The following is a 23,349-nucleotide window of genomic DNA, read 5'->3' as shown; positions in this document are numbered from 1 at the left end:
TAATAAGTAACAAAAACAGACACAGTTTATTTAAGGGAGAATTTATTAGGCCTTGCTATGGCACAGTGTATGTCAACATATATCATACACAAGGTTCCTCATTGTTTCTCTGAGGAGACACCCTCAGCTGAGTCACCTCAGGCTTGAGGTGTAATAAGACAACAGATACCAAGAAGCGTAATTTAAATTGTTTCAAAATGGCATTTACATCATGTGTTCAGTGTGCGTATAGTCCTTCAAATCAAAGTTAAAATAAAGCCGATGAAGCAGTGAAAACACATGAGCATGTTCCTTAAACCAGAAAAGATTAAAATTACAAAACATGTATGAACATGGTTTCATGCCAGCCTAAATTAATATGTTGCAGTCTGTGCCCATATTATGGCATAAAGTATAGGCTCTTTATTTTATCACAATGCCCTGCTGAGTATTCCAAGACGGTTAAAAAAAAGAATCTGGATGACTACATGAGTTTTCACTACCTTTTATCAAAGCAGGAATCTACAGCTCGGAGTACAAGTACATGTGGTTCATATGAAACATTAATGATGCTAAACATAATTCCATTGAAAAGTTGTTTGAAAAGTGAGTTTGAAACGTAACATAAGAGTTTATATTCACAGTTGGACTGCAAGTGCCAGTATATGAGTTTCCAAAAAGTGCTTTATCCATAAACAAGTGATTATTTTACAGAAAATGTACACCTTTACAGAAATTATATGAAAACAACCATAAAAAATACAAAAAAGAAAACGTACAAACATGACTGTTTTTCCTTGACTTGCAGAACTTTTGGAGATAGGACATGTTGCATGACAAACATTGCAGTATTTGATGGAGTTAATCTATTTTTTTATAAGCCCATCTTTTAAATACACTCAACTGGTTTTCTGTGGCAAGAAAATATATGTATTTATTTATTTTATAAAAGATAAAGTAAAAAAGCAGCATATTTTTTAATCTAACTGAGAGCAATTATAGTCAATGTGGGGACTTTGGTAAACAAAACATATTGCTGAGGCATTGGTATATACAGCGTATGCAGAATTTTTTTTTTCTCACATATTACAGCAAATCTATATTAAGACAGCCTAATAGGTTATTGGAGCCATACATTTATTTACTGTGCATGGGCCACAGCACCGCCATTACAGGTAGAAACTGCATATGTACCATAAGCTGCCAGCTGGATACTTCAGTTTTATTCAAAGTGATACACATTATCAGTATTGCACACAGCCACAGTCCTCTATTTCGCAGAGAATATTCACGTTTAACAACTGTATCATATTTTTTGCTGCACAAAGGTTTCAAGCTTTATGATAATCCGAGCGGTACATTCCATCACTCTCATTGCTACCTCAGATGTGTATCTGTCATTGGGAATCTGTGGAAATGGCAGGAGGTCAGGGTAACGAGTTCTTAGGCTGTCCACACCATAGCCTTCCAGGATCTGAACGTCACTGGAAAGGCCTGTTAACTGGGAATTGTACTCCTCCACTTTTTGAGCCAGAGCAGTTGGTTTGACATCTTTGTCAGACTTTCCTCTCACTGCGTAGTCTGCAGCTATCAGTGCAAGCTTTGTGGCCAGGTAGCATTTGAAACAAACCCACTCATTGGCATTTTTATGAAGATCATTGCGAGCGGCAGAGTAGTTCGCTCTGGCTTGTCTCAGCCACCGACGGGCTTCAACTGGATTTCCAACTGTCTTGAAAGTTGGCGGCACAAAGAAACGATGAGAGTGTGATGAACCTGCATAGCTTTTATAATGTTCCCTGAACTGCTGCCGTTCTGACTTATGACTTGTTGCTTCTTGGTTCCACGATGAATAAAACCTTTGAAATGAGAACTTCTCAGACTGGAAGCGGCTTGATGATGTGGAGAAGGATCTCCTGGAAGCCCTGTCTGTATTTTGCTGGTCAGCCAAAGACTGTTTCTCCATCCTGTTGATCTCATTCTGTAAGTGCTTAAAGACTTCTGTGGCAATGTCCAGATTCTCTGCATTTTTGTCCGGGTGCCACTTGAGATACAATCTGCGGATTATCTTTTTTCTTTCCGCCTCAGAAAGCTTCCAAGCTTGTTCAATTACTAAGGTCACTTCTTTCAGAATTTCAGGCAATGCATGAAGTTTAATCTTCTTTGGAGATTTTTTTTGAGTTGGGGGTCGAAGATTTTCTTTCCCAGGAAAAAGAGGAGGGATCATTCGCAATCCAGAGGAACGACTGTCTGGGCTTGTAGGAGTTGATGGGGCACTAGTGTCTCGGACCTGGGTGCTTTCATCTTGTCTTGAGAATTTGTACAAGTCCAGGGAACTGACTATTTTGTACTCGCTGTAACCAATGTCAATCTGAAAGCATTTCCCAAGAAAATTTGTGTTATCCTCCTCTTCTCTTTCAACTTCTTGAACGATTATGGCATATGTATATGTGGGCTGATAGGACCCATATATGTCTCCACCCTCAGAGTCTACAAGGTAACCCACGTATTCCCCTGGGTAGAATACATTCATTGGATCCATGAGGAGAGTGTGATGTATCTCAGCTGGTATTGGGGTTCCTGGGAGTGGTAGTTCAAGTTTTGAGGGCTCTGTGGAGTCATACTTAACACCAAGGTTGTCCAGCTTCTCTGTGATTCTGTAGATGTCATTACAGCCCAACATGGCAATCAGATAGGATGTGTCCGAAATCAAATTGTCTGTAGCAGACTTCAATGTCATAGCTAGTGCCAAAAGAAAGTTAATGTCTTTGCTGTCTGAATGCTGAATGTAAAGGTGAATCACTGTTGTTCCATATCTCTTGAGGAAAGCAAGTGTTTCACTGCGACTGTGAGGGATGGGGCTACATCCTTTCACTCTTAAGGTTGTTTGGAGTTTCTCAAAACAAGACACTTTCAGTCCTTCACAAAGTGCTTTGCAGAGACGTATAGCTTTTTCTTCATTCACAAAGTATGCATTATCATTCTCGTGTTTCATTATTCTGATCAGTCCTGTGATGAACTGCTCTGATGACAGCAACAGCTGAAGGCGACCTTGCAGTGAGCAAAGAGCTCCAAACTGACACATTTTTGGAGAATCCTCATCAAGTTGCTCTTCAAGAATGCTACTCAGCAGTCGAGGCCTTAATTTCTGTGGAAGTAGCATGATCAGCTTTGTGTGGAAAGCATGGTCTTTGCCCATGTAACATTGGCTCAAGTCTACAAGCATCTGAACGCCAACATTTCCCTGAATTCTGCTCTTGTAGTGTGGAGCATCGTCAAACACCAGACTATTGGATTTTGCTAATCTACCATCATGGCTTGGCAGATAAAATATCAAATCTCTGAGACTCTCAAGGTCTTTGCGAATTTCCACTGGATCATTATGAAGAGACTTCAACAATCCTGAAACAACCCTTTTTACTGTTCTCATTTCATTTGGGTCAAGCTGCTTTCCCTCTGAACTTCTATAAATTCTCCAAAGCACTTCAACATATTGTTTGGTTGACACTACGTCTTCAGTGCCAAGAAGTTTGAACAGTTGATGAAATGTGCCAAGTTCTAGAGGTAATTTGTACAAGTAAGGTTTGAAGTCTGATTCATTGTCCAAATTAATGACCACTTCTTCAGGTTTCAGCAATTTCCAGCCATCTTCAACCATGACAAAAGCCACCCCACGTAGCTGATAACGGAAATCTCTTTTATCTCCGTTGAGAAACTCATATGTGGATCTTAACACCTTGTTCCGTGTTTTCACCATTTCGTCATCTGGATTGGGTATGTTGCAGATGTTCTTGCAGTTGCTTATGACTTTCTCCAGTGGCGGGTCCAAGTTGACACCTAACATGTTCAGCACTTGGTCAAGTTGCTCCTGTCCAGTGGAAGTGTTCTCCTCTTGTTCTTTTATGCTTGAAGGTGTAGCTTTCTCAGGCAAAATCGGACAAGCTGTCCAAAGCAAATGGATGATATCCGTCTGCTTGAATTTTGGATTTACCTGAGACCCACTGAAACGAATCAGAGGAAGTGTGCCACTCATCTCTTGGTACTGAGAATGAAGCTTGATGAGTTCTTTTGGGGCCCTCTCGGGACACAGAAAGGGTATCATTGAGAGCTCCTTGAGAAAATTACCCTGGAACAGGTCTGTCCTCTCTTTAAAAATGTGGTTCAAGAGAACATCAACAATGGTTTGCACTTTTTCTTTGGTCCAGCTCTCTGTTTGGGCTTTGATGCTGACCTCTTTTGCAAACTGAAGAATTTGCTGCTGTGATACTTCATGCTTGAGACCAATATTTCTCAGAAAAGTTATCCATGAGGTGAGCAATAATGTCCCATTCTTGGGTTTTGACACTTGCTCTATTTTCTTAAAAAAGTCACTTGGTATGAATGACTTTGCAGGTAGCATAACTTCAAAAACCTTCACTGTCTCATCATAGAAAAACTTAGTTGGCCTGAGTCTGTTTGCGTAGTCATAGATGAATGACAATCCCTCCAATTTCTCAAAGAGTTGATCCTTCATCTTGCAGGACTCTTCCATTGACAAAAGTCTCTCCTTCAGATAGACAATGTGCTCAACTTTGGCATCGTAGGAAAGACTCTCAAACTTTGGCAGGAGATGTTCAAGGTAGATTTCTAAGTCATCAATTGGCATGCAGCCGAGGAACATGTACAATTCTTTCAGCTGTGGATTATCAGCAAGAAAGGCGTAGGAGGTTGTGTGAGCCCATTTTTCTATGTCTGCAGATGGGATGCTTTTTGCAAGGATAAAGTTTGCCCCATAGTTTGCAATGCTGATGTATCTCCCGCTTACTGATTTAAAACACGGGAGAAGTTTTAGGCTCTGCACATCTTGTTGCGTGAGGTTAGATAGGTTGCTGTTGAAATACAAAAGAAGAGCCTCAAAGTCCTTGTCAGTTAGGTTTGCTGATTTGAAAGCAGATGTCTCAATCATGTACTCTACAGCTTTCAGGACACTTGATGGATTTTCAATGTTTGCTGTGTTCTGTGCCAAACAAGGAATGATTTGATTATCTTTAGCACAGATTTTGTTCACTGCAAGCTGAATGCACCCTGCTTTCATTAGGGTGTGAAAGACTTTGTCATTTTGGCCATGTGGAAATATGGCAATGTTCATCAAGCTCAGAGGTAAAAGCACATCATGCTCTGGGAGAACGAGCTTTTCTCTTGCCATGAATTTGACTCCAGGCAGCAAAGCCCAGTCTTTCAGAATGTCAACTACTGTGTCGAAGCTTGGTTTAATGTCCATCTGATCCTCCTTAACTGCAGTATTCTCACTGATGAAGTTCCACACATTTTTTAGCCAAGATTCACTTGCAAAGGTGTCTCTCCATTTCACAGGGATCTTTGTTCGATACTCTCTTGGAAGTACAGACCCTAGTAGATCACCAAAGCTGCTGATGTCAAAGTTCTTAGCAACTCCTGCCTGGAACAATATGTTGCTGTACCTGATGTACAGTGTATTCATGAACATTTCTTTCCTGGATGGTACTAGTTCATGATGTATTGTCAGGAACTTTGGTCTCTTAGAATCAAACACCTGAAGCATACTGTCCATTGTGATTAACACAGGCAAACCCTCGATTTTGACTTCACCCCCTTCTATGTCTTTGAAACAGTAGTCCACTAGAATCTTCAAGTTATGAACTAACTTAAAGCTTGATTGTTGGAGACGGCAGGGGAGTTTTCCAACATGGCAAGATGTGTCTGGTGATGAAAAAGTGTGAAGAAAGCTGCGGACATCGCTGGGCGTAACATAACTGACTGGAATCCCAGAATCCTCCAAACAGAAGTAGAGATTTGCAGTCTCATCGCAGCTGTGAACCAGGTTGAAACCAATATCAAGAAGCAAGGTCTTCAATCTGTAGACATTTTCAGCCACAGACTTCCTTGAAGTCATGTTGTACTCTGTGTTTTTCAAGTGCTGAAGCTCATCTTGTAGGAGATTATCAAAATAGGCTCTGCCTCTGTTTGTAGTAGATGTATTCACCCAAGAAATGTAAATGACAGAATGTATGTCAGAGTTGTCCATTTGCGCTGCTCTGACAACTGGAAGCAGACGCTTTAGGTCAGCATGAATACAGTTGTAAACTGCTTTAACCAGGCAGTACCAATCTGGCTGTATGTCAAGTCTGTTGACTGGGAAGAAGAACAGATATTTCCGCAATGTATCTTTAACAACATGAAGCGGTGTTCCTTGTAGTATAGTCATGGTGGGATCAGGACCTGGGAAGTATCGACGCTTTAGCTGAATCAGCAGTTCCACAAAGGCAGGGGCTATCAGTGATGTCATCAAGTTGTTATTCCAGTCACTCCTTACCCCCACTCCATTGTCATCTCTCCATAGGTTTCTTCGAGCGGAGTCGAGAGCAAAATGCCCATTCACATGAAAAGGTAAGCCAGTCTCCAGTGAAAGGGGTAGAAAGCAGAAAGCCCTGTGGGGTTTTTTGTAGTTGTGGCTCACACATGCAGCGACCCCTCCACGTGGAAATAGAGTTATATCTTCGTTTTTGTGAGCTGAGATCACACTTTTTGAAACATTTTCAATATCAGGAAAACCAGATCTGTTGCAGATCATCCATGTAGTCAAATTTCCATCAGTGTCATCTATGTCCATTGTGTAGGTTATCTGTTGGACAGGGATAGCAGTGAGCTGCTTCTTTTTGGTTACACTATCAATGACAGAGGCATGAAACTGTTTGCGTTTCAGTCGATCACCATCTGTTATTTTTGCTGTCACAGAGTAGAGCACTTTTAGGTCACCAGATGAATGATCAATTTCACAGATTGATATTTTCTCCATGTGGTTGAGAAACATCAGAAGCTCTGCACCATCAGTTTTTAGTTTGTCCAGAAGATTTTGCACCATTCTGTCAGATGCAGGAACAGAACTGATCTCTGATGTTTTTACCATTTCTGTAGAGCGAATGGGGAATCTGAACATTGTGCTGCGTTCCAACTTAAAATTAGCTCCCAAGTAAAGACCTAGAACATCTGAAAACTGAGTTCTAAAGTCAGAGTCCAAGTCTCTAAACATTCTTCCAGGACTCACAGATGTAGCCCCAGGTGCATACTGTGCATGTGGATCAAAGATGCAAAGAATGTCATTGTTTGAGATGAAGGATGGGCAGTCAGTTATGTGATAGACAGAGTTGAAACCTATGCCATATTGACCCGTTTTTCCCGGATTAGCCTCTTTTGTTCCTCTGCCGAGGTTCTGTATACCTCTGATATCATCTTCTGTGAATGGTTGATTGTTATAAACACAGAGAGCTGGGCCTTGCATTGGGATCCATTTATCGTCAAATATTCTGTCTGTGGGGTGTGTCCTTGGATCAAAAACAAAGTAAATTTCTGTTGCTTTGGCATCATCTGCATTTTGAAGCAGCTCTTTAAGCATTTCTTTTTCTGATGGATACGCATTGAGAATGCTTTTAATTCTGCTTGTGAGTTTTTCTTTCTGCCCAAACTCACTTCCAAGAGTAGTAAAGCAAACATTTGAGGCATATCGCTCCAATGCTTTGTGGCGTTTAGGGACTGCTCCTAATTTCACAGCAACCTCTCTTGGAATATCCCCGTGACAGTATTTCACAGAAGAGTCCCTGACTTTGATCCAAGGGCAGTCATTGTAACATAGTGATTTTGATGGCTGCAATGTTAGATTGGAGTCAGGTAACAGAATCCCACCATAATTGGCTTGGCAGTATTCTTGGTTCTTGTCTCGTATTAAGCTCCAAATTCCTTCACTAATAATTCTGCGACATAACTGGAAGTTTTCCTCGGTGAGTGCCCTTCGCCCACATTCTTCCTTAACAGTTTCAAGAACTGCTGAGAAAACCTCAACTGGAAAGCTGGGTCGTACCCCAACATTTTCAAAGAGCTCACGACAGCTGTTTCTGTATTTGTTAGGAAGCTGATAAAGATGTGGAGCTGCATCAAAATTCAAATGAAATGCAACTTTGGAGGGGCTGACATAAGTGTTTTCCACCAGGATGGAGTTAAAGGCTTCCAGTTCTTCTGTTATTTGACCTTTGGCTTTTTCATCCTGTAGCATTTCCTCATGAAGATACTTGTAACAGGCATTTGTTATGTTCTCCTGATACAGAGTGACACCATCAAATGACTGAGACAGTTTCTTTAGTTGGCTGATGACCAGACCAACTGAGGGCTTCCTTATTAGACCAAGACAGTCTTTCACGGCCAATGATATTGCACCACAACCTTTGAAGGATGGGGAATTCTCGTTCAGTATTGGCTTCATCAAACAGACTGTGTCCTGATGTTCAGTTGTAAAGAGCTCTCTAGCAGAGAACATTGTTGTTGGGGAAAAGTTGTTTCCATGCCATGGTAGAGAGAACCCAGCAGGTCTTGTCAGGAATGGAAGGAACTTGATGTCCTGTAGCTTCTCTAAGTACTCAGCTGCTCCTGTATCTCTCATCTTCAGTTTCTCATCAATGAGACTGAGAAGTATACTGCTACGGAAGCATGCAGCTGTATGATCATTTTCATTAAGTTCAAGAACAGAATGAGCTCGCTCAGTCAGGTCCTCCCATGACAGATCGTCTTTCACCATGCCTAGCTGCACTAACTTTACTAAACACACTGGGTTTACATAGTCTTTAGAAGTCCCCTCAGGAAATCTTCCATCATCAGTGTTGTAGAGTTTAGCAACTCTTCCCTCTGGGTGAATGAGTTTTGAAGGTAAAACCAGTGCCTTACTGGGGCCAGAGCATGGGATGCAAGGAGTAACTCTGAGGATTGATGCAAACTCTTCTAGTTTGTCATTCAAAACATAATGCATCAGTGGATCTCGAAGTTCTTTGTCAATTTCCTGAATGTGAGGGAAAAAGACATCTGAAAAGAACTGCTTTTCTGTCAGGGTGTTTTCCATCAGCTTCCCTTTACACCCAGCATCATCAAATCCCTCCTTCACCCAGTCAGGTAGTTCAACAGCACAGAGGTTTTGTGAGCCACTCTTCTTGAGGTATTTCAAGAATATTTTGAAAGCAGCGGGACCAATGTCCGGCCTACAGAGTAAGGCATCATCAAGGAATCTGACATATTTGATTGATACCCAGGTTTTGCCATCTGAGAAAACCTTTGCATGCTCACTGTCACCTCCTTTGGCTATTTCTTGGTAGACGCCCTGGCTGACCAGTGTAAAGTCATCATGTACTTGACTTGGATCTGGCCATGCTGCATAGTAGCTGTACTCAAGTAGTTCTCCACTTTCAGCCATTGAACGTAGCATTGTGAGTGCTGCCAAATAGGCCTGGACAATGACATGTCTCATGAACACAGAGTTCCACTGTCCTTTTGTGTCGGTCTTCCAGATCTCTTTGCGGTTGGAGGTCACAGCAAAGCAGCCATTAATATGGACTGGTAGGCCTGTTTTGATTCTCAAGGGAAGGTAACAAAACACCTCTCCAATTGGTGTGGCATTTGTCTTCACTGTCCATTTCCGATTCTCTTCCTCTGAGAGAAGAACAGCCACTCCTCCACAAGGCACTAGTCCAAGTCTTTTCCCGCTATCACTGAGAGAAAACTTGAGTGCCTCATTTATATCCATGCATGAGCAAATGAGCCAGTTGGTGACCTCAACTGCCTTCTGTGGCATTTCATCTGTGAGCCTTCTTGTTTGAACTCCTTTAGCAGCCATCTCAAAGTACTGGTTGGGATCTTCCTCTGGACCACGGAACAGTGGGGAGTGGAGATCAACAATGCGTTTGAACACATTATGAAACTCTTCCACCAAAACCCGTATGATGCAGCCAGACTTGGGAACATCAGCAGGTACCCTGCTAGTGCTTGCCACTTTCTTCATAACCTTTGCTGCAGATTTTAGGATACTCAGCGGTCCATATGAGGCTTTGGATGACCACACACTTTTGTTGATTGTGACAACATCTTGTGCTGCTGCTGGATTTGGTTCTTCAAATTTTAGGTATTTCAAAACCATGCTTCCAACATGCTGAGTGAAGAGAATGAACCGATGGCCACATATGCTGAACTCATCAACGAGAGAATAGATATCTGTGGTATTGTAGTACAGACTACTGATTTCGCTTACTGACGCTTCCTGCTCTGTTCTAAATGGTAGTCTGAACAGCGTGCCATTGTATTTGTATGGTGAATCCTGAGCTAAAGGAAGCTGGCAGTTGAAGACATTAATGAAAGGTTTGAACTGATTGGGGAATTTTCTTAACCTTTTCTGTTGTTTGCTCCAGTTGATTTTGATCCCTGGATTAGACCTGTCTCTGATGTGTTTGCTGATGTGATTGATGTTTGGATCAAACATGATCATGAACTCTCTGCTCATTATGATGGGGATATCAGTAATGTGATAAACAGAGTTGAATCCCAAGCCAAACTTGCCAACTTTGTCTGCTTCACATCTCTTCACCGATCCACCTAACCTTGTAATGTTCAGAAAGTCTGTATCTGAGAATACAGCATTGTTGAAAGACCACAGGGAAGGCCCGTGACAAATAATCATGCCAGGGTCAAGGAGATTCTCTCGAATGTCAGTGTTTTTTCTCATGTCAATGAGGAAACTGCACTCTACGGCACTTGCATCATCTGCATTCTGGAGGAGCTCTTTAAAAATATCTGCTACAGATGGATATTCCTCCAAGATATTCTTTATTCTCACTGTTAGAGGTTCTTGTTGGCCTGATTGTTCAAAGCCAAGATTTTCTGGGTTTATCAACCTTGTACTTAAACATGGTACCTTCAGCCACTCTGCAGTTTTCATCGGGATGTCATCATGGATCAATATGATTGGCTCTGATGCATCTTCAAGCAAGTCATGCAAATCATCAACCTTGATGTCACAGTAGGTGCATTCATGAATGGGCTTCATTGCTAATCTGCTTGGGTCTTTGTAACAAAGAATCGGCACATGCATGTTAGTGTTTACAGTTATCTGATTGTTGTAGAGCCATCTCAGGATGTTGATCAAAAGTAGAATATCATGTTTGCTCTCCTCCCTGGTCATCTTTCCTTCACATCTTTGCTGGATGGTAGAGATGACTTCAAACACATGGCTTGGGACAACTTCCTCAACGGAACCACAAAACTTGAAAAGCTTGTGAAACTTTCTAATTGTCTTTGGCAGAGAGTACAGGTAGGGCTGTAAGTCTAGATCAGGGAGGGGTTTCAGGACTGTCTGGCCTGGTGATGAGAATGTCTTGCCTGTCCACACCCAATCAAAAGGCAGTGATTTCATTGCTTCCCTTGCGTCCTCAAGATGAGCTTGCATGAAGCCATAAATCTCAAACAAGATTTGCTGGAACTGATACCAGTCCTCTGTAGTGAACGCTTGAGATTTATGCCAGTCATTCACCGCTTTCAAGTGCTGTAATACTTGATCCACTTGTGGCTGCACAGTTAGTTTCAGTGCTTTTTTCATACCTGCAGATGTGTGTTCAACAAGTGCTACTGACGATCCCACAAGTACTGCATGTGATATTTCACACATTTCAGACAAAGAGCAGATATTGAGAGTATCTCCAACCCAAGCAAGGGATTTAGGGTAAGTTGGAGGTCTTTCTTTACCAACTGGTACCCATTTCAGTTTTAGCAATGATGTCTGTGCATCAGATGATTTTATTAGTTTGGTCTGTTTGTTGAGTATTTGCAGGAGTGTTTTTGCCTTTTTGATTATGAAGTCCCACTCAGGTTCCTCACTGCTTTGTAACTCCTCTATCTTCTTTGCGACTCGAAGTACATCTTTTTCATTGAGCTGCACTTCATTTCTTAGTCCCAGTTGTCTGAGTGAATGAAGAATATCAGGAGATGAGGTGAATGTACTTATGGGAAACCTGGTTTTCTCCTCCATGTAGAACAGATGCTGTAGAATCTCGAGCTCAGGATCAAAAAGGTCAGAGGCTTTGACTGACTTTCCACAGGGCAACTGAATGAATTTAAGAACAGAAAGCCATCCAATTACTGCTGAGTTTTCATTCTTCAGAAAAGCCAGATGTTTAAGAGCCCAGAGCATGACTCGGGTTGTCTCATCTACTGTGTAGAATCCCTTCTCAATATCCTGGATAATCATCTTCAAACATTCCGTTGTTTTCACTTGTGGGACATTCAGCATCTTGATGAGGCGGATTGATTCCTCGTCACTGCAAGCCACAAGATTATCAGACAGTTTCACATCTGGTGGGTATTTGGCCCTGTGATGTAAAGCTCTAGCTCCTCTCAGTGATGTAAATGCTGAGGTACCTTCAGAGCAGTTTCCCACTTTCTCAAAAATGGAAAGATCAAGGATGGTATGCTTTTCCTTCTCTGTAATGTCAGACAGTCCTGCAAGAAAGTTTCTAAGTGCAATCTTCTCTTTGACTGAGAAAGAAGAAACCAGGCTACATAATCGTTGTGTTGACAGTCTATCCATAATTTGCAGAAGCATGCCAGGAGAGGATGGGTGAATGTAATTCTTTAGCAGAGGGTGCTGCAAGCAAGAGTCCAGCTTTTTTATCACTACTCCACCAAGTTTTTCCATGATTTCTAGAAGGTTTTCAGGGAGCGGAGCCTCTTCCTCATCCACAAGAATTATGGGGGATGGAGTTTTGAGACGTAGAAGCCCAATAATCTCCATGTTTTCGTCAAGTGGCACAAGTGGGATTAAAGGCATATCTTCAAAGGTATATAGGTCATCAGCAAAATGTATGTAGAGATGCTTCCAAATCATTTTTAGCCAAGACACTGTAGGATGCTTCAACTCTCTGTTTCCAGGTTCCCATCGGACATTAAAGTCTCTAGTTGGCCAGGCTGTTGATAGGATCTCCTTGATGAGTCGAGCTGATCGTTCAGGGTTCAGCACTTGTATCTGAGTGCAGGGTCTTCCTGTTATAATAACAAGGAAAAGTTTAATTTGCATCTGTAATTATTATAGACATTGCAAAATTGTTTAAGTTTGAAAGTTGGTGTTGTTGTTATTGCATAATGCAGCAACTACAGCTACATTACATTTACAGGATTAATCCTGACTTAAAAAAACAACTAAATATAAATAATTAATATATTAATACTGTGGCAATATTTCTGATGTAAGCCATGCAACCACACTTGCAAAGACATTGTTATGTGCACTCGCACACATATAGTTAGTTTCAAACATTTCCCTCATTTCAGTGTAGGTGAAACCATTATTGCAAGAGACAAACAACAATGCAAGTCATAAAGTGTACCATAAAACACCTCACGAATAACGATAAGTTATGAGATTTTGCTTCTCATACCTGTGAGGATTTTCTGACTGCAGTTACAACTGTGATTACTTTCAGTCATGTGTTAGTTTTGGTTAATAATAAAAGCAAAATATTTGACATATTTGACGTGGCACACTCTGAAATGCCTACCTGTGCACCCCCAAAGAGACTGTTGCACTGCAATTCAAATAACAAATTTAGGAGTGGTGCTATTTTTCCTTGTTAAAAAAACAACAACTAACTTTTAAGAATTATAGACACACAACAAAATTACTTCGTTATTGTCAGTAAAATATGGATGTCAACCACTGATCTAATTATGAATTTTTCAGCCTAATATACAATAGATAACAGGAAGTTGTTGCGGAGAGTGTGTTGGGGTGAAACTCATCCATGAATCAGCATGTTCACTCTCTCTTTCCCTTTCTGTCTCTCACTCCTAAATTATCCATCAGCAGTGCACCAGATTTAATGCCATGCTGGCACTGTTGGAGAGTAAGATGAGCCAGCATTACAACAACATGGCTGAATGGCCCACATAGTCATCACTGCATCACTGATTTTTCAGTTTCATTCTGAGATGCAGTTCTGCATTATACTGTAGGTGATTCTCACATGTTAATAAACAGTGTTTTAAGATATCCCTTAAATTCACCAATCCAGATTTAGTTTTTATTGTTCATCTTGTGGTTACTGTTTAAACCAAAGATATGTATGTATATAGGTGAAATAGGTGAGATGTAAATTACCTCTGCTTTTCGCTGCTTTCTTCAAACTGTCCATCACTGAAGGCTTAATACTTTCCAGTATGAACCGATACTCCAATCCTGGATACAGAGACCTTAGAATATATCAAATGAAAGAAAAGGTGATAAATAGCAAATTTAATTCAGTGTGCACATGTATCTGTATAAAAGACAATCACATTCATCTGTATACACTGAAAATAAGACACACATATGCTGAATTTATTGTCTTAAAAAGTTAGCATATTTTCAAAGGCTGCAACAAAGTCTACAGTTTATCGTTCAATCAGCTTTATCCTCCAATTAATATTCCAATTAATATTAAATTTGTATTTTTTAAAAGACGTGGAAATGTCTCACTTCATAATTATTACTTTTAAAGCCATATACAAAAAACTACTCTGTTTATGTGTATTGGTTTAGATCACACAATTGCATCACAAAGTATCAGGAATGCTTTCCTTAGGAGAATAAAACTGATTGAAACTCAAACAGACCTTACCAAACAAACAATATCACCCTATCTGTACCTGGGGTATTCTTCGGAAGAAATGTAAATGGCATCCTTTTCACTGACAGAGGATGAAAATGATGTAAATGTCTCATCTTGCAGTGGCAGTAGCTCAAGCCCTATAAGGTCACTGTAATTGCTGTCACGAAGTGCAAACTCCAGCAGCAGTAGTTTCTCCTGTGAGGGACCTTTGTGTTTGTACTTCCTGATCACCTGCCGCAACAAAGATGGAGTCACCTTCTTCACTTCAGTGGGCTCTGTCACGTATGCAGCCATGACAAAGTCCACCGCAGCAGGCACCTTTGCCACCTGCATTCCTGAGCTTTGGAGGTAGTTGATCACAGTCTCTGAAATGTCCTCATCTGTGTCCAACTCTGAGAACACAGCGTCGTCCACTCTGATCCAGCTCTCACTGAGAGAATAAATTACTTGCTGTTGCAGCAGTTCATGAAACAGCAGCTGGAGGATGGGTTTCCAGCGGGATTTGATTCGCTTAGGATCTGGCCAGGCTCTATAGGTCCCTATAGGGGACAATGGAAAGTCTTGGTCCTTTTTGGTCTGTACCCTTTTGATAGCCTCAATTATGAGAGTGAAGTAAGCCCTTGGGATGACTGTGATTATAAGCAGCTCATTCCACAAGGCAGCTGGATCCCTCCACTGGTCCACTTCCCGCCACTTGATACTCCTCCGGTTGTCTGTGAGGCCAAAGAAGCCACTGACATGAACTGGAAGCCCCGTCTCGCTCTCCTCCCCAGGGGGCAGAGGAAGGAAACAAAAAGCTCGTCCTGAGAAACCAGATGTGGCACCTTTGTCCTCTTTGTTGATCACAGTTAGTGGCAGGGCAATGCCAATGGTAGGCATGAACTTCAAATCATCTGCCAGCGAGTCCAACTCAGCACACATCCCTCTACCCCCAACTCCATTGCATACTAGCCACGTCATCCTCTGAGTCTCTTTAACTGTTTCATCCTGAGTCTCTATGTTGACCTGGTAAGTGACGCATGTGATGGCAGAGCTGGGAACACCATTGCTGTAGCTGTCTACAGCCTGACCCAGTGTCTTCAGGGCGTTTGGTCTCTCTAGCTTATCATCAGAATTCTCTGTTGCTGTAACCTGAAACAACATGCGTTCTGTGCCATCGGACTCGCGTACATGCAAGGAGATCTTCTGAACGCTTTTAAGGAAGAGGAGCACTGTGTCTGCATCAGCTTTGAAAGACTCAAAGAGCTCCAAAACTTTTTCCTTGTTGTAAATGTTGCCACTGAGCTGGGAGGGTATCATGCGCAGTGGGAAGCGGAACAGAGTTCCAGGAAAGCTGGCATCCTTAATGGTTTTCTCAGAACTCCCAAACATCCCAATGTATGGCGCAAACTGGTCAGCAAGTTCTGTGATCTCCTTAATGTCTGTCTTCAAGTTCCAACACTGCCCAGACTCATTCACTCCAAACAGGGTCTGATGAGGGTCCAGCATGGCAATCTGGTCTCCACTGAATATACTTGGAACATCTGAAACATACATGCAAACAACGCATATTATCCATGAAAAGGTATACATATTACATTTACATTTCTATCTGAAATGGATAGTTGGTGCTTCAATTGACTATAATGGTAAAAAGGTTCACAAGCTCAAAGTTATTGTTTAGAATGCCTTGCAGTATACATTGTGTTGCAGTCAAACCTAGAGTAGAGTGTGAATGATTCCACATGAGAAAATGGTAAATAAGTAAACATTTAGAAATTTAAGAAAATTCTCACCCGTAATATGATACACAGAGTTGAAGCCAATACCAAATCGTCCAACTTTCAATGGATCGTCCCTCTTCCTGCTCCTCGCAATCTCCTGAATCCCATTCCAGTCTTCCACAGTGAACACAGCATCATTGTATACATACAATGCTGTCCCTGTAGGCCAACATACACAAGATGAGAAAGTGGAAGAATACATATGCAGTAAATGTACAATAAATTAGTAAATGTCAGTATTTTTATAAATTTGCCTTTCCGTGTTTTGTTCATAGGGAGGTCAGAGCAGAACATCAGCTGCAGAGTGTTACTTAAGCAGGATGTTTTTTTGCCAGGTTGAGAGCTTGATCTTGCCATCTGATTAAAGAGCAGTGTCGCTGATCACTGAGCTATTCTGCTGTTCGTAGTTATTAACTGCTAACCTTGATGCTGAGCCATGTCAGGTGACCACAGTGACTCCACTCCATACTCTGTCTCATCATACATGAACTTGACTTCTGTGGCTCCTGCATCCTCTGCATTTTGGATCAGCTCCTTCAAAATAAAACAGAGCAAAGGTTTATATTTAATAGGACAGGTCAGTGAACGTACACAGTGACATTAGTTTATTTAGTGTGGATGCGTTTGTTCAAAAATACCTTGCAGTGAAATTAGGGCATTATTAGAGTGGATGGCCCAGATGGGAATTCACCTCTTTACCCTGGCAGTGGTGCCTCCATATATGGTAATAAAGCTGATGCTGGCAAGTTAAAGCCAAAGTAAAACTATGTCTTTTGTTTTTGTGCGAGCAAAACACATTTCCTCTTTCCAAATCCTTTATCTGTATCATGACCTTGCATGGGAAGTATTTCTACCAGGGCTGCCAGTTAATTATGACCTATATAGTCATTTGGTGAACCAGAATAGGTTAAAAAGTAAACACACTGCTGAGAATGTACCACAGACTGCTTTATCACAGAGGCCTATATCTCACCCACATTACCACGTTAGGATTAGTGAGCTTGATTTAAGAGAAATTTAGGAAATGCAGTCTTTAGTCATCTTTGTTTTATTCTAATTTTCCAAATAAATACATTTAGCATCAATTCGTAACCTTCTACAGTAAATTCATTTCAGTCAATGAGAAAATTAACCAATAATGTGACATGATACTTACTTTCAGGATCTGTCCACCTTCGGGGTACCTTCTCAGAATATCTTTCAAAAATTCGACTAATGGAGGTGTAGTCTGTCCAAACCTCCCTGAAAAAGACACACGGTAAGCCTTGCTGCTATTATAACTGGTTTATAGAAGAGATGTGGTGGTTTGATCTTACCTCCCCCTTTTAGGCCTCTTCCCTCCAGAGTGACAGATACTTCTGGGCTCCCTGTCGGCACCAAGGTGCCAATCCGCACACTGTCATCCAGCTGTATAGGATCGATGTAAAGACAGGACATCATTTAACATACAGCAAGAAAGTAATGACAGTTGCTTAAGGATACTGCAATGTCATATAATTGCATGACTATTAAAATAATTTCTTTTGCATGCAGTTTATTACTTGCTGCACTCATAAAACGGTTTGAAAGCCAACATTTTTATGAGACATTTTGATAGACTTATAGTTGTCTCCTGATGTATCATCACTATCTCAGCATAGCTACTGTTAAATCATGCAGAGTGTGTTATTGCACATTAGCTGATAGACAATCTTTTCCTGGTGCACATTACAGAATCAATGCAGCAGGGAGCCAGTTTCGGCAACAGGCCTGGCACTACTGCTGTTTGGGGCTCGGCAAGGTGACACTGTGGCCTACTGCACTCAGCAGTCTTTGCACACAAACATGGTGCCTGGCAAGCTGAGCTGCACTAGAAAAACCCTCAGTCATCATCCTCATCATGGCCACTGCACTATGAGATAATCACTTCAGAACAAAGGATTTTAAGTCTTGAAATGTCACATTGATATTTAATGTAGAAGCAATGTATAACAGGTACAACAATCTGACCCCCCGTCTCTTTTAGTTAGAATAAATACATAGTCTAAGTAATTCAGTTCATCATACTGAAGGCTGGGAGGCTTTGAGGTTATGTTAAATACAGTGTTTGGAATAACGCCGTTTAAAAGAACGGCGTTAGGTAACGACGTTGTTTTTTCAGTAACGGGGTAATCTAACTAATTACTTTTCCCGTCGTTACAACGCCGTTAACGTTACTGGAGGTTAAATGCGGTGCGTTACTATGCATTGATTGAATGAACTGTGTAATCCGAACGCACCCCTGGCTCACCCTAGTGAGGAGGTGGGTTAATAACGAGGTAAGCGATTATGATTGGCTAAGGCAGAGTCATGTTTCATGGTAGCCAATCAGAGCCAGTGTTTTTACACACATGCCAGCACACGCGCCACACACACACACAACAGCTAAACAGAGATTCGATGAAGCAGCAGAGACGGCGAGTCAGGAGCAATCCGATGAAAAGTTGGCATTTTCAAGGTGGAGATATAAGCACTACTTCAATAAATAAAAAAATTCATTGTGGTCAAAGGGAGGAACGTACATGTAAGCAACTCTAATTTAATGAAGCATCACACAACGACACGCATCTACAAAGCTAGTGGCCAAAAACACCGATACCTCCACCACAGATGATAGCTCGCTGTCTAAACCCTATCGAAATATAAATATTATATATATAAATAGAATATAAATATAAATATAAAATATATATATAAATATCGAAAGTTATGTACAAACCACCTGTCTGTTCTAGTAATTTCAACTGACTTGTGAAAACTGCTCAAAAGAATCCAAATTCTTCTTGACATATAGCAGCTTTTTTTTTTTAACAGTAACGCAAATAGTTACTTTCCCTGGTAACGAGTTACTTTTATTGTAGAGTAATTCAGTTACTAACTCAGTTACTTTTTGGAACAAGTAGTGAGTAACTATAACTAATTACTTTTTTAAAGTAACGTTCCCAACACAAATACCAATTGGACAAAACAAGTGAGAAAAACTTGAGCGTTATATCTAATACATACATTTTATCTTGTGAGTGCTTTGCTTACACCTTTCCTCCCCTTGAGTCTAATTTAGAGTTTACGTTTAGTAAATGGTTAATAACACACTATGATGTAAGCAAAACAACAGAATAATGCAGCTAAATATAAAACATTTATTAAGTATTTACATATTGGTAGTACACTTCAAATAGAGGAACTTAAAATAAAATGTGGCCGGTGCATTTCATACATACTAGTGTAACAGAGTAAAGTGTTTTTATTTATTTGACTACTGGACTGAGTTTTTTTATTTTATTTGAAAGCACCAACAGGCTTCGGAAACTCTCTTTAAAAGCACAGCACCCCTCTGCAACATACAGCATCTGACACAGTACCTCCTCCATCAGACTGCTGCACGCTTTAATGACGCAGAACAGAATTGAAACTCAAAATACAGACTCACATATAGAGGGCTAAAGGGAAATCTATTTAATTCTAGGAAAGATCTCGCATACACATGGGTTTTATTTAAAACTAACCATGTGTATGTAGTATTAGTGGTGTGGCTTGCAGTTAAAGTCTGCCTATGAGATCGGGGGGGTTGCCAAGCACTGACCACCACCTGGTGCCTTCCATCAGCTGAGCCCCATGACACGAGGTCAGCTGTAGCCATGTTAGGCCAATCACTGAGTGCACTTTCACAAACTACCACTCAAGAATCATACGGTCAGTTAAACCACCAAAAAAGAGACATCATCAAATGAGCAAAACTATCACACCCATTTCTTTCCAATAAGATGTTTTACAAATCACAATGGCTTAATTAAGTCACTAAATCACTTTTGTTTATTACAGCATTGATAAAGAAATCATAAGAAGATAGTGAGTCTACAGGGAACTAAATGTACGACTAACAGAAATAACCAATAACACCTCAAGGGAAGCACTTCTAACAAAGAAAGCACTGTTAACACTTTATATGAGTGTCACAGTATCTGCCCTGCAGTTATGGCATTGGGTCATTAAAACAGAGGCGTTTCATGCTGTTTTTCGGTTATATTGGTAAAATGTGACAGAGCCACAGAACATCAGGCAAAAAAATATAACTTAAAAGACTTAGACAAATATACATGAAGTGTTGGACCTGTGTACTGCTCTAATTTAAAGGAATGCAAGGAACAAGAATGAACCATGAACAGATATAACCATGCTGCTGTTGTGGATCGTTTGCATTTTTCGGTGATAATTGGATGACAGTGTTACATTCAAATTGCACATTGCACAAACAAATCACACTCACCATTCTCCCATTGTGAGTCAGCCGTTGCTCTTTGACTGGGAGGTTTGTCTCCTCGTAGAGCAACTGTTTCACATCTTGAACAGATGTGAGAGGAGAGACCTGGTAGGACCTCAGGCCAATGCACTCATGACGAACTGTCACTCGCGGCAGCCTGGAAAATACAGACATAATAACAAGTTGGAACAAATGCAAATATAATGGATGTTTTTGTTTGCATATTACAATTTAAAATTGTTATGCATTGAGACAACACCAAATACAAGAGTACCTACTGCAGTTCAACTGCAGAGAAGAGGTGGTGTCAAATTTAATCTCAACAACAGAGGACAGAAGAGTCTTGCTTACACTACTGCAGTATTGATCAAGGTTTAAGTTTGAAGGAAATATGAGAATGGACACCTCACCAGGTCCATCTGTTAATGGCCCATTAGTGCCATTTTATGTCTGTATAAAGTTATACATCTTGATCTTGTGCATATCAACTTGGATACCGTCACATACAGGAAGCGCTGCTGGGTGATATGCTATCCCTAAAAGTCAAATGATGTAACTGTGGTCCCAGCCAAGATCATTGATCCCTCAGGAGAGCTGCACTGTTCCCCACCACAAGGTCTGCTACCTCAGTCGTTTTGCAGCAGGTCAACTCTGCCTCCATGCCCAATACATTCTAGAAATGTGCTGCTATTTAAGGGGACAACGTGGATGTTTCCCTTACATAAGGCAAACCTCTAAGTTAGCCTGTCAACACATTAAGAGCAATAAAGCAAAATATTCCTGCTTATTCAGCAGCAGGCCACTGGACCCATGCAGCCAAGTCCACACTGGTGCAATTCACTGGAGCTGGGTGGGTGTGGCAGCCAGCTCCAGCAAACGATGAGCCCCTATTAAACTGCACTAACCCATCAAAACGTTATCTAGAAAGATAGATGACCGACACTTTGCAGCAGAGAAACTGAAAAATATTAATTCTGTTCTGCTGATAAGCCTGAACATTACCTCTAATTGTCACAGGAGGGCTGTCAGCTAAAAACTTTCAATATGACAAACATTTTATAGCACAAAATAAACTTACCACGGGTCCGGACATATTGCCATGTCGTAGCCGCTCTGTGTCCCAGCACACACAAATTCATCGGACTATCTTCTCCCCTGAGCGCAGGAATACTCCGCCCGGAAAACGACTGTCGCAAAACAACAAACCCGTTATTTTCCTCAAAACACCTGCCTAATGCCATAACATTTATTCGTTGGTTGAATATAACAGAAAGGAAGACGAAAAAAAATACAATATGTTGTTATGACAGTGGCTAAGAAGCTTCTTTTCAGCTGCACATCGCCGGTGCCGGTTGTTTTGTTCAGCCTCTTTAGGAGCGTTATCCCAACAAACCCCACTTACTTGAATCTGTCCAGTGCGCGCCCTTAACGGTCCTCTCAAAAAGCTGGTACATTTCACGGCAGCCTCTGTTCCTGGAAACAATAACAACAACAATAGCAGGTGACATACTTATTTCCCCCCAACTACATACTGAGTCCTTCAAAGGCGATGTTCTAATAATAATGAATTACACTGCGTCTGAGGACAAAGACTGCGGAGATGAAGCGAGAGCATTCCTGCCGGCTTACTTCCGGATTGTCTTAAATCCCGTCAGCCAGAAAAGGCAATCGCAGCTACCTCTTGTCGTTTGACTGGAAGTGCGCCATTGTGTTTCTCTGAAATATCCTTCCAATATTTATATTATTCCACAAGAAAGGTCATTTCCATAAGTCCCTATAAGTACTAATATTATAAGGGTAGTTTGTGATATTCCTATAAACAAGCGGTGGGGTGGGTGCGCGCATGCGTAGTATCGTATTCATGATACAATCTCTTAACAGGATTCTTCTAAGTATTAAGTGTTGCATACCTTAAGGACTTGTCCATCTAAATATATTTTTATACTGTAGGTGTGACGTGTACGCTAATATGTAGATCAGTTGTAGGTCTGAGCAGAAACTATAAATAATCCAGAATACCCACTCTTATTCTACAAACCTAGTGTGCCGGAAGTAACCTATTGATCTTTTGCATTGACAATGATAAATTAGTGACTGACAGCTGGAGTACTTCCAACCATCATTTCACACTATGACCATCTGTGCTGAAAGGGTCACAAACTGCATTAACTGATTTTTTTTTTTGGTCACTTGAGGGCAAATGAAGGCCAAACTGGAAAATAATATGACCAGTGACACGGTGACAAACGCTGTTAGTTGTCTGTTTCCACATCTAGCATGCAGCAGACGGAAGGACATTAGAATTAATTTAGAGTTGTCGTTCAGCTGCCAGATAAAGGTAAGTCCAATAATAAATATCTTGTTGTTGTTGTTGTTTAATGAAGTGTTCTGATAAACACAAGTCAGTGCAATTATAAAATGGAAAACGTAACAGGATGGAATATAACACAATATAATATTGACACACAATAAATCGAATTTAAGAAGTTACATATAAAAACTCAAAGTTAGTTTTACAGTGAAGAAACACAATTGATACTCAATTATTTAAAGTCAGTTAATATTTTTGTCTTAGGTTTTTGTGATTCTTTAGATAAAAATTGTATTGATTGCTGATACAAAAGAAAAATAAATAAATCAACATGCTAATATAGTTCAGCCTTCCCCAACACCACCAACTATTCTGCACATCCATCATTTGTTATCATCATCATCATTTGTTAATATTGTAGTTTGTAAGTTTTTTAGCAGTGACATGTAAACTTCTAAACGTTAATGCTTGCTAAGCTTGCACGAGTTTGACCAGCCTGCGTATCTGATGCAGCTGAATTCTGGGAGTTGTAGTCTGACTCCATCGCCAGCACAC

At 40.8% G+C, this 23,349-nt stretch overlaps 1 protein-coding gene across 2 annotated transcripts; it reads right to left on the bottom strand.

Annotated features, from left to right (window-relative positions):
* Positions 1-807: 807 nt before the first annotated feature.
* Positions 808-21,584, bottom strand: sacs (sacsin molecular chaperone; the record flags this gene model as incomplete). 2 transcript variants are annotated; one of them, XM_084559566.1, is made up of 10 exons in its annotated part: positions 808-12,837; positions 13,353-13,379; positions 13,952-14,043; positions 14,479-15,964; positions 16,217-16,363; positions 16,627-16,738; positions 17,361-17,446; positions 17,521-17,611; positions 20,490-20,640; positions 21,562-21,584. In XM_084559566.1, the coding sequence occupies 10 exons, from the start codon at positions 21,582-21,584 to the stop codon at positions 1,286-1,288; spliced, it is 13,767 nt and encodes a 4,588-aa protein (XP_084415692.1). In that variant the 3' UTR covers positions 808-1,285. The 2 variants fall into 2 exon arrangements, with proteins under 2 accessions (XP_084415692.1, XP_084415693.1); XM_084559567.1 differs by lacking the exon at positions 13,353-13,379.
* Between the last annotated feature and the right edge of the window lie 1,765 nt (positions 21,585-23,349).

This window comes from Chelon labrosus, assembly GCF_963514085.1.
Source record: "Chelon labrosus genome assembly, chromosome: 13".
NCBI lineage: Eukaryota > Metazoa > Chordata > Actinopteri > Mugiliformes > Mugilidae > Chelon > Chelon labrosus.
This window is presented reverse-complemented; position numbering and strand designations above follow the sequence as displayed.